The 12,004-nt window shown below is 36.6% G+C and overlaps 1 protein-coding gene across 6 annotated transcripts in view; it reads right to left on the bottom strand.

The window, feature by feature from the left end:
- Positions 1–12,004, bottom strand: part of ATF7IP2 (activating transcription factor 7 interacting protein 2) — a 63,336-nt gene that overhangs the window by 8,727 nt on the left and 42,605 nt on the right. For all 6 annotated transcript variants that reach the window (XM_082432505.1, XM_082432504.1, XM_082432506.1 and 3 more), the window contains 2 exons: positions 11,891–11,952; positions 11,384–11,453 (listed from right to left, as the gene is read on the bottom strand). In XM_082432505.1, the coding sequence (XP_082288631.1) occupies positions 11,384–11,453; positions 11,891–11,952 (132 nt within the window). The remainder of the gene's footprint in view (positions 1–11,383; positions 11,454–11,890; positions 11,953–12,004) is intronic.

The following is a 12,004-nucleotide window of genomic DNA, read 5'->3' as shown; positions in this document are numbered from 1 at the left end:
CACCCTGATACCAAAACCAGAGATACTACAAAAAAGGAAAATTACAGACCAATATCACTGATGAACACAGATGCAAAAATCCTCAACAAAACACTAGCAAACAGAATCCAACAACAAGTTAAAAGAATCATACACCATGATCAAGTGGGATTTATCGCAGGGATGCAAGGATTCTTCAATATAAGCATATCAACCAGTGTGATACACCATATTAACAAATTGAATAAAAACCATATGATCTCAATAGATGCAGAAAAAGCTTTTGACAAAATTCAACACCCATTTATGATAAAAACTCTCCAGAAAGTGGGCATAGAAGGAAACTCAACATAATAAAGGCCATATACAACAAACCCACAGCAAACGTCATTCTCAGTGGTGAAAAACTGAAAGCATTTCCTCTAAGATGAGGAACAAGAAATCTATGTCCACTCTCGCCACTATTATTCAACATAGTTTTGGAAGTCCTAGACACAGCAATCAGAGAAGAAAAATAAATAAAAGGAATACAAATTGGAAGAAAAAAGTAAAACTGTCACTGCCTGCAGATGACATGATACTAACATAGAGAATCCTAACGATGCCACCAGAAAACTACTAGAGCTAATCAATGAATTTGGTAAAGTTGCAGGATACAAAATTAATGCAAAGAAATCTCTTGCATTCCTATACACTAACAACAAGAGATCAGAAAGAGAAATTAAGGAAACAATCCCATTCACCATTGCAACACAAAGGATAAAATACCTAAGAATAAACCTACCTAAGGAGGTAAAAGACCTGTACTCAGAAAACTATAAGACACTGATGAAAGAAATCAAAGATGACACAAACAGATGGAGAGCTATATACCATGTGCTTGGATTGGAAGAATCAATAGTGTGAAAATGACTATACTACTCAAAGCAATCTACAGAATCAATGCAATCCCTATCAAATTACCAGTGACATTTTTTACAGAACTAGAACAAAAAATCTTAAAATGTGTATGGAGACACAAAGGACCCTGAATAGCCAAAGCAGTCTTGAGGGAATAAAATGTAGCAGGAGGAATCAGACTCCCTGACTTCAGATTATACTACAAAGCTACAGTAATCAAGACAATATGGTACTGGCACAAAAACAGAAATATAGTTCAATGGAACAGGATAGAAAGCCCAGAGATAAACCCACGCACCTATGGTCAACTAATCTATGACAAAGGAGGCAAGGATATACAACTGAGAAAAGACAGCCTCTTCAATAAGTGGTGCTGGGAAAACTGGACAGCTACACGTAAAAGAATGAAATTAGAACATTGCCTAACACCATACACAAAAATAAACTCAAAATGGATTAAAGACCTAAATGTAAGACTGGACACTATAAAACTCTTAGAGGAAAACATAGGAAGAACACTCTTTGACATAAATCACAGCAAGATCTTTTTTGACCCACTTCCTAGAGTAATGGAAATAAAAACAAAAATAAACAAATGGGACCTAATGAAACTTAAAAGCTTTTGCACAGCAAAGGGAACTATAAACAAAATGAAAAGACAACCCTCAGAGTAGGAGAAAATATTTGAAAACGAACCAACGGACGAAGGATTAATCTCCAAAATATATAAACAGCTCATGCAGCTCAATGTTAAAAAAACAAACAACCCAATAAAAAAATGGGCAGAAGACCTAAATAGACATCTCTTCAAAGAAGACATACAGATGGCCAAGAGGCACATGAAAAGCTGCTCAACATCACTAATCATTAGAGAAATGCAAATCAAAACTACAGTGAGGTATCACCTCCACCAGTTAGAATGGGCATCATCAGAAAATCTACAAACAACAAACGCTGGAGAGGGTGTGGAGAAAAGGGAACCCTCTTGCACTGTTGGTGGGAATGTAAATTGATAGAGCCACTATGGAGAACAATATGGAGGTTCCTTAAAAAACTAAAAATAGAATTACCATATGACCCAGCAATCCCACTACTGGGCATATACCCAGAGAAAACCATAAGTCAAAAAGAAACATGCACCCCAATGTTCATTGCAGCACTATTTACAATAGCCAGGTCACAGAAGCAACCTAAATGCCCATCAACAGATGAATGGATAAAGAAGATGTGGTACATATACACAATGGAATATTACTCAGCCATAAAAAGGAATGAAATTGGGTCATTTGTAGAGACATGGATGGACCTAGAGACTGTCATACAGAGTGAAGTAAGTCAGAAAGAGAAAAACAAATATCATATATTAACACATATATGTGGAATCTAGAAAAATGGTACAGATGAACCTGTTTGCAAGACAGAAATAGAGACACAGATGTAGAGAACAAACCTATGGACACCAAGGGGGGAAAGTGGGGGGGGGTGCTGGTGGGATGAACTGGGAGATTGGGATTGACATATATACACTAATATGTATAAAACAGATAACTAATAAGAACCTGCTGTATAAGAAATAAATTTTAAAAATTACAAATTGTAAGAGAATCTATACACCCTTTTAAACTGGTTTGTTAATTAGACCTAGATTTGTGAAATCATAATCTGCAGGTTAATCAATGCACAAGAGCTGATACAAATAACCTCCTTTAAATTTTCAAGTGAACAGTTTCATACAAAAAAAAATTCTAATAGATATAACTTCCCATAACTAACATTCCTTCTTTCAAGGTAGTAAGTCAACAAGCCCTTGGCAAATTAAAACAGGCTAAGACAGAAACTCAACTTTATGATAAGAGACAAAACAGGACTTTTATCCCAAACCAGTTTACGTTTAGATCCTTTGTGTCACCAATGTTAATGTCTTGTAAATACTCTGCAGCTTTTATCCTTATCTATATAAAAATGAGTAATTGTTACATTTTTAAAATTTATTTTATTTTTTTGGCTGTGTTGGGTCTTGGTTGCTGCACGCAGGCTTTCTCTAGTTGCAGCGAGTGGGGGCTACTCTTTGTTGTGGTGCGCGGGCTTCTCATTACGGTGGCTTCTCTTGTTGTGAAGCACAGGCTCTAGGCGCGCAGGCTTCAGTAGCTGCAGCACGTGGGCTCAGTAGTTGTGACACACGGGCTCTAGAACACAGGCTCAGTAGTTGTGGTGCATAGGCTTAGTTGCTCCGCGGCAATGTGGGATCTTCCCGCACCAGGGATCGAACCCGTGTCCCCAGCTTTGGCAGGTGGATTCTTAACCACTGTGCCACCAGGGAAGTCCCAGGAATGGTTACTTTAGCACTTTGTATTCTCAAAGCAACAGGAGCCAGTACCCGACTATTTTAAGGTTCCTCCTCATTAAACTGCTATGTGAGAATTGTGGCCTCTGGTCTCAACTTACCACTTCGGTGTTTGACCTTTCAGATCCTTTGCTGCATGTATATGCACATGTAGACGCACGTTCACTTATGTAAATATTTACATTGTAGACATGATTTTTAAAGTTTGTATTTAAAAATTAACTATTCAGATATAACTTACATACAATAAAATGTACCCATTTTATTTTTTTAGATTCTTTTGGTGTGGACCTTTTTTTTTTTTTAACATCTTTATTGGAGTATAATTGCTTTACAATGGTGTGTTAGTTTCTGCTGTATAACAAAGTCAGTCAGCTATACATATACATATATCCCCATATCTCCTCCCTCTTTTGTCTCCCTCCCACCCTCCCTATCCCAGCCCTCTAGGTGACACAAAGCAACGAGCTGATCTCCCTGTGCTATGTGGCTGCTTCCCACTAGCTATCGATTTTACATTTGGTAGTGTATATATGTCCATGCCACTCTCTCACTTTGTCCCAGCTTACCCTTCCCCCTCCCCATGTCCTCAAGTTCATTCTCTACGTCTGCATCTTTATTCCTGTCTTGCCCCTAATTTCTTCAGAACCATTTTTTGTTTTTTTTTAGATTCCATATATATGTGTTAGCATGCGGTATTTGTTTTTCTCTTTCTGACTTACTTCACTCTGTATGAGACTCTAGGTCCATCCACCTCACTACAAATAACTCAATTTCGTTTCTTTTTATGGCTAATAGTCCATTGTATATATGTGCCACATCTTTATCCATTCATCTGTCGATGGACACTTAGGTTGCTTCCATGATGTGGACAATTTTTAAAGTCTTTATTGAATTTGTTACAATATTGCTTCTGTTTTATGTTTTGGTTTTTTGGCCCCAAGGCATGTGGGATCTTAGCTCCCCAACCAGAGATCGAACCCACACCCCCTGCATTGGAAGGTGAAGTCTTAACCACTGGACCACCAGGGAAGTCCCCCCAAATGTACCCATTTTAAATGTGCCATTCTTTGGGTTTTGACAAATGTACAGTTGTGATACCACCACCAAAATCAAGACAGAATGTTTTTATTACCCCAAATAGTGTCCCTTCTGGTAATATGGAAGAACAAATCTGACTCCACATTGGATCTGTTTGTTTTACTTTAACCTTTGTATTCTATTGCTTTTGCTACAAGTTAAAAATGTTGCCGGTAGCCTGAAATACACAGGATAGCTCATTCTCAAGGCCCTGACCTTAAAAGGTATAACACTTATCCATTTAAAAAGAGATAAAAAGTTGTAGAACAGACAATAACATTTGTCTTGTTGGAGGTTTATAGCAACATTGTGAAATGACCTACTTGGACAGCTAGCTGCCAAGAAAAAAGGATTCCAGCCCCAAGAAGTTTGCAGCAACCACCCACACACCCTTCCTCTTTTAGTATAAAAGGAGCCTGAATTCTAATTCGGAGAAGATGGTTCTTTGGGACACTAGTCCACCATCTTCTCCATTCCTTGACTCAACAACTCATCTCTCGATCTATTGGCCTGTTGTGCAGCGAGCAGTATGAACTTGGTCTTTGTAACATTCTCAATCCCTCTCTCACCGCTGGCCCCATGAAACCACAGGTCTGTTGTCACTAAAGATTAGATTGGCCTTTTCTAGAATTTGACATAAAGCAAATCACACAGTATGTACAATTCTTTTGCCCAACATTTATTTCTGAGATTAATCAATGTTGTTGCATATAATAATATTTTGTTCATTTTTATTGTTGAGTAGTACTTAGCTGTAGAGATAGATATGCCACAACCTATTTATCTATTGATGGACATTTGGACTGTTTATAGTTCAGTGCTATTATGAATAAAGTTGCTATGAACATTTGTGTAAAAGTCTTTGTGTAGATGTAGGTTTTCATTTGTCTTGGATAAATACCTAAAGGTGGAATAATAGTGTCATTTGCTAAGAGTATAGCTAATGTTTTGAGAAGCTGCCAGACCACTTCCAAAGTGGTTTCACCATTTTACACTTCTACCAGCAAAACATGAGAATTCCAGGTCACTCCACATCCTCACCGACACTTTGTATATTTTCAGTTGTTTTCATTTTAGCCATTTTAAATGTATTTTTTTTAAACGCATTGTTTACTTTGTTTATTTATTTATTTTTGGCTGTGTTGGGTCTTCGTTTCTGTGTGAGGGCTTTCTCTAGCTGTGGCAAGCGGGGGCCACTCTTCATCGCGGTGCGCGGGCCTCTCACTGTCACGGCCTCTCTTGTTGCGGAGCACAGGCTCCAGACGCGCAGGCTCAGTAATTGTGGCTCACGGGCCCAGCCGCTCCGCGGCATGTGGGATCTTCCCAGACCAGGGCTCAAACCCGTGTGTCCTGCATTGGCAGGCAGAATCTCAACCACTGTGCCACCAGGGAAGCCCCATTTTAGCCATTTTAGTGGATGTGTTGTGGTATCTCATTGTGGTCTTAACTTCCCTAATGAATAACAATGTTGAGGATGTCTTGTGTTTATTTGCCATCCCCATATCTTCTCTAGTGAAGTGTCATCTACTTGCTCTGGGTTTAATTTGTTCTTTTTATCCTAGCATCTTAATGCAGAATCTTAGATTATTCATTTTAGACTTTCCATTTTTCCTACTATAAACATTTAATGCTAGCAATTGCCTTCTAAGCACGGCTTTAGCTGCATTCCTCAGATTTTGATATGCTGTTTTCATTTTCATTCAGTTCAAAATATTTTTAAACTTTCCTTTTGATTTCTTCTTTGACTCATGGGTTATCTAGAAATGTAATCTTTAGCTTCCAAATATCTAGGGATTTCCCAACTAGCTTTCTGTTATTACTAATTTAATTGTATCTGTAATCATACAGAGTATGTTCTCTAAACTTTTACATATAGTGAGACTAGTTTTATGGTCCAGAACCTGATATGTTTCATATGCACTTAAAATGAATGTGTATTCTTCTGTGGCTGGGTTTGAGTGTTCTATAAATGTCAAGTAGGTTAAGTTGGTTGATAGTATTGCCCAGGCTTCCAAAACTTTACTGACTACATATTATATCGATTACTGAGAAGGGAGTGTTGGAACCTCCAATTATAATTGTTTGTCCACTTATAATTTCAGTCTGATCAGTTTTTATATCAGGAATTTTGAAGTTCTACTATTATATGCATAAACGTAGGTTTAGTGTGTCTTTCTGATGAAATGATTGCTTTACTGTTATGAAACAGCCTTCTTTATCCCTGGTAATATTTCTTGTTCTGAAGTCTATCTGATAATAATATAGTCACTCTAGCTTTCTTATGATTAGTGTTTGTATGTTTTGCATGGCTTCTCTTCTTACATCCTTTTAACTTTAACCTATCCATATATTTATATTTAACGTACATCATGTAGTTGTCACATAGTTGGGTTTTGTTTTGTTATCCAGTCCAACAATGTGTGCTTATTTTTTTTTTTTAAACTTTGTTCTCATAGAATTTTTTTTTTAATTAATTAATTTATTTTTGGCTGTGTTGGGTCTTCGTTTCTGCGCGAGGGCTTTCTCCAGTTGCGGCGAGCGGGGGCCACTCCTCATCACGGTGTGCGGGCCTCTCACTGTAGCGGCCTCTCCCGTTGCGGACCACAGGCTCCAGACACGCAGGCTCAGTAATTGTGGCTCACGGGCCCAGCCACTCCGCGGCATGTGGGATCTTCCCAGACCAGGGCTCGAACCTGTGTCCCCTGCATTGGCAGGCAGACTCTCAATCACTGTGCCACCAGGGAAGCCCAATGTGTGCTTTTTAATGGAGTGTTTAGACCCTTCTATACTTATTCTAGCTATCAATATGGTTGGGTTTAAATCTACCATCCTATAATTTGTTCTCTATTTAGTGTCATTTGTTCTTTGCACCTTCTCTTGGATTGAGTATTTTAAAAATTCCATTTTACCTCCATCATTGGTCTATCAGCCATACTTACACTTAAAAAAATATTGCTCTAGGCACTGCCGTATGTATGTATCTAGTATCTTTAATAACGTATAGTCTATCCTCAAGTAACATTATACTACTCATGATGTAACACCCTTATAGCCAGCATACTTCCATTCCTCTGACCATCTTTCACACTACTGTTGGCATACATTAGCTTCTACATAAATTATAAACTCCACAACATACTGTTACATTCCTCTGTGTAGATCCACTCTCCATCTGATATTTTCCCTTTGCTTGAAGAACTTCCTTTATTTTTGACAGTGAAGGTCTGCTGGCAACAACTTTTGTTTATCTTAATAAACAGAAGTCTTAATTTTGCTTTCATGTTTGTAAGATATATTAGCTGGATATAGAATTCTAGGTTGACAATTATTTTCCCTCAGCCTTTTAATAATGCCATTTGATTTGTTTTGCATAGTTCCAATTGAGAAAACTGTGCATTCTTTGTTCTTCCCTATATATCCTATATATATGGTGTCTTTCTGACTGCTCTAAAGTTGTTGCTGTTAATCACTGGTTTTCAGGAACTGATTATGATGTTCCTTGATATGGTTTTCTTTGTATTTATCCTGCATGCAGAGTAATGAAGTTCTTGGTTATGGTGGGCTCGTACTTTTCATTAAATTTGTAAAACTTTTGACCATACATCTATGTTAGACCACTTGATATTGTCCCACAGTTTACTAAAGGTCTGATTCCTTTTTCCCAGTCCTTTTTCTTTTCTTTTCATATTCTTTCTTTAATTTGTATAGCTTCTTTCCAAATTATATGGTCAGGTACTATTTATCCCAGTATACCAATTTGTTTTTCTTTCTCTGGTGTTTAATAAGCTATTTATTCCATCCACTGAACTTCAAGTATTTTTATTTCATTTGGTTCTCTTTTATATCTTTTATTTCTCTTATTATGTTCATGTTTTCCTTTAAATCTCTGAGTGTACTTCTATCAGTTCTTTTAAGGTCCTTGTCCGTTAATTCTGTCATCTGTCATTTCTAAGTTTGTTTCTTTTGACTGATTTTTCTCCTGGTTATGGATTCCATTTTTCTTCCTCATATCTCGAGTGACTTTTTAAAATTGGATGATGGATATTATGAATTTTACACGGTTGTGAGTTGAATTCTGAGTTCGGTTTTATTAGGGCAATGCTAGAGTTGCCTTTGCTCTAAGATGAGTTTACACCCATATATTCAGTAAGAATCTACCATGATGGCTGGTCAGACCTGAAACATTTCCCACTGCTGTTTGAGCTCTGGAAATTGTTTAGTGTAAAGGTCCTTGGTCATTCTTTGCCCAGACTCATGCAATTTCACTCTGCATGTGTGACTTAATATTTCAGCAAAGACTCAAAAGGACTCCTATGCTAACCTCTTGGAGCTCTTTCTCTGAGTGGCTTCCTCATCTGATAGTACTCTTCCCCTCATTCCAGTTGTCTCAGCCTCTCTGAATGCCAATCTCTCTTACCTCAGCAAGACAGCCATTCTCTGCTTGGGATCTCCATCAGTGCACCGCAATCTAGGAAGAAAGCTGGGGCAGCCCATAGGGCTCATCTCATGCATTTCCCTTCTCTCAGGGACTGCAGTCCTGTACTGCAATATCTAAAAATTTTTTTCTTATATCTTGTTTAGTCTTCTACTTGTTTACTGAAGAAAAGTTAAGTCTGAGCCCATTTACTCCACCATGACTCTACATATATACTTTTATAACTTCTCTTGTTATATTATTAACATGTTTACATCAATACATATACTTCCTCAACATTATTTTTAATGGTTGAATATGGTTGTACCATATAAATCTAATTTTTGTAATTAATTCCTTATTCCTAGAAATTTAAGGGTTTCCAAAGTTTTATATTTCATGAATAGTACTGCAATGAACATTTTCATATTTCCCCTATACTTTATTTTCTTCAGGTAACTATTCAAAGAATTGAGTCACAAGGCTTGCATATTTGTAAAGTTTTGATATTGACAGAATGTCTTCCAGAAAGATTAATTTACACTCCCATTCACAGTATATAAATTTACATTTCTTTTAAAACTATTTAGTAGAAAATCTGCATTAATTCAACCTTTTTTTTTTGGAACGTTATGTTGTGTGCCAAGCACTGTGCTAAAAAGATGAAAATATACAGATTAATAAAGACATTAATGCTGCTGAAACGAATTTCAAGTCCTTTTAGGAAAACAGATATGTACAGAAACAATAAAATAAAGGTATAATATAGGCATGCACAAAATACCAAGGGTAAGGAGAGCAAAGATGACAATTTCTGCCAGAACAGTTTGTCACAAGTGTCTAAACTGAATATTGAAGGATGAGAAGTGGGGTCATCAGACAAGCCTGGGAGGTACAGAGGGGAGAGCATTCCTGGCAAAGAGAACAGGATATGTGGTGATGGCAAGGAGAGAAGAAGCACTACCTACTGAGAAGCCATTAAGGAAGAGGTAAGGAATCTGTAGAAGATAAACCTAGAAACGTTTTCAGGGTCTAAGTCATTAAGAATTTTGTATATCTTGTTAAAGAATTTGGATTTTATCCTAAAGACAAAAACATAACCAGATTTGTATAAGGAAATAATATTTTAGTGTCAACTTAGAAGATTCATTAAAAGCAGTAAGTTAGGGCAGAAATATTAGTTATTAAGTTATGGCAATAGACTAAAGATAATAGAATTCTGAAATAAGGAAATATATGGACTACATCTGTTAGCTTTTCGGGAGACAACTGATGAGCTTGAAAGCTGACTACATAGTGGAATGAGGCATATCTATGAGTCAAAAGTGACTCTTACTTCTGGCTTGAGAAACTGGATGAGTTGGTGATACCATTCATCAAGCCTGGGAATATGAGAAACAGTCCAAGTTTCATCTGACTAACTATACCCTTATTCAGAACTGAACATTTTACAAGACAGATTCACATTCACATTATCGTGAGTTAACATCATGAATTGGCATGATCTACCTTTCCAACTGCTCGATTTCAAAGTGAAGCCCCCCCTCAACCCCATTACAGGTGTAACTTATTTTATCAAGCACTGAATGAATCTGTGTTTTTATTTTACTGCAACTCGAATCCTGTATCGTGTAGTTTAAAAAATATTTAGTAATCTTAATCCTTAAAATTAATGTTAAAATTGTTAATCATTAATGATACTTCATTATGGACTCCAATTTCATTTTTTAATTCATTCTAATCTTCATGAAATTGGAAACTGAAGGGTTTTTTGATTCTATCATGGGGTGCCTAAAGATTCCAGTGGTTCCAACCTTTGTTTGGATCCACAGCTGAGATCGGAGAATGAACTGGACTATATAGTTCCTGTAGTAATCTTTAATAATAATAATAATGTAGTAATTTTTAATATTAATTTACTAATGCTAATAAGTGGAATCAAATATTTCATCAAAAGAGTACCATAAACATTCAAGTGCAATTAAGAGATGAAACCTTATGATTGATTACCAGCCCCAGAAGACTCTATTTTACTTCTTTTTGTTTAAATCTGAGAAAGAGGGCACTGCTGTCACTCTCCCTCTGCATTTTCATGTTATGCCCTAGCATCCTGTCACAGCCAGTATTGCTATGGTTAAGGAAAAAAGGTGTGTCTCACAGGTAGAAAAGAGATTTCTAATAGTCCCAAGCAACCCAGATGTCTTTCAGTGAGCGAATGGATAAACTATTACACATCCACACCATGGAATGCTACTCAGCAATAAAAAGGAATAGTTACTAAACAACTTGGATGACCCTTTGGGGAAATTAAGCTAAGGGAAAGAAGCCAATATCAGAAGGATACATATTATATCACATTTATATAACATCCATGAAAAAACATGTAATTATAATAGTGGAGAACAGATTAGTGGTTGCCAGGGTTTAGGGACTGGGAGCAAACTCTAAAAAACATCCTATAAAGGGGTAGCATGAGGGAACCTTGTAGTGATAGGACAGTTGTATAATTTGAGTGTGGTGGCAGTTACATAAATCTACACACGTGATAAAACTGCATAGAGCTACTAAATACACACACTAACACACACAAAAAAACTTCATAAATGCGTCAAATGTATTTTGAGTTGTTACCCTTCCCTCTTTCTTGAAAAAGACAAATCCTTTACCTGTGTCGCAGTTTGACAGGCCTTCGTTCGTTAGATCAATCACAGAATCAAGTTTCTTCTTCTCTTTAGCCTGAAAAGTTGTTAAAAAAATAAGACTGCCTCAACAGAAAATGTTTTTTAAAAATAAAACACATATCATTTAAAATTACCATTTAGAAGCTAGAGACTGAACATTCTAAAAGTCTTACAGCTTAATTTAACTCTACTATGAAAGAGAAGCTCGTGAAATGCTATATGGTTTCTGTGAATATAACTAAGCAGAGTCTAAATGAGTTAATTTGGTAATAAATATGGTTGTGAAATATGTTTATCATTAGCTGTTTGCTTTTTAATGTTTAAGCTGGACTGGAACCTGGTCACGCTAACTAGGAGACATTAATCTCTCAGAGAATGAATCTCCCAAAGAGTGAATGACAAAGATGAGTCATCCAACAGGTAGCAACACTAAAGTTCCTAGAACTAACATATTCAAATAAACAATATTCAGAGACAATATTTAGAACCTACCATAGCTTCAGTTTCAGCATCAGGTGAACTGTTAGAATTTCCTGATGTAATTTTTCCAGTATCTGAAAGAAAATTATTAAAATATGAACATTTGACAAGTTTATTAACTATTAA

This window comes from Balaenoptera physalus (genome assembly GCF_965194825.1).
Source record: "Balaenoptera physalus genome assembly, chromosome: 16".
Classification (NCBI taxonomy): domain Eukaryota; kingdom Metazoa; phylum Chordata; class Mammalia; order Artiodactyla; family Balaenopteridae; genus Balaenoptera; species Balaenoptera physalus.
This window is presented reverse-complemented; position numbering and strand designations above follow the sequence as displayed.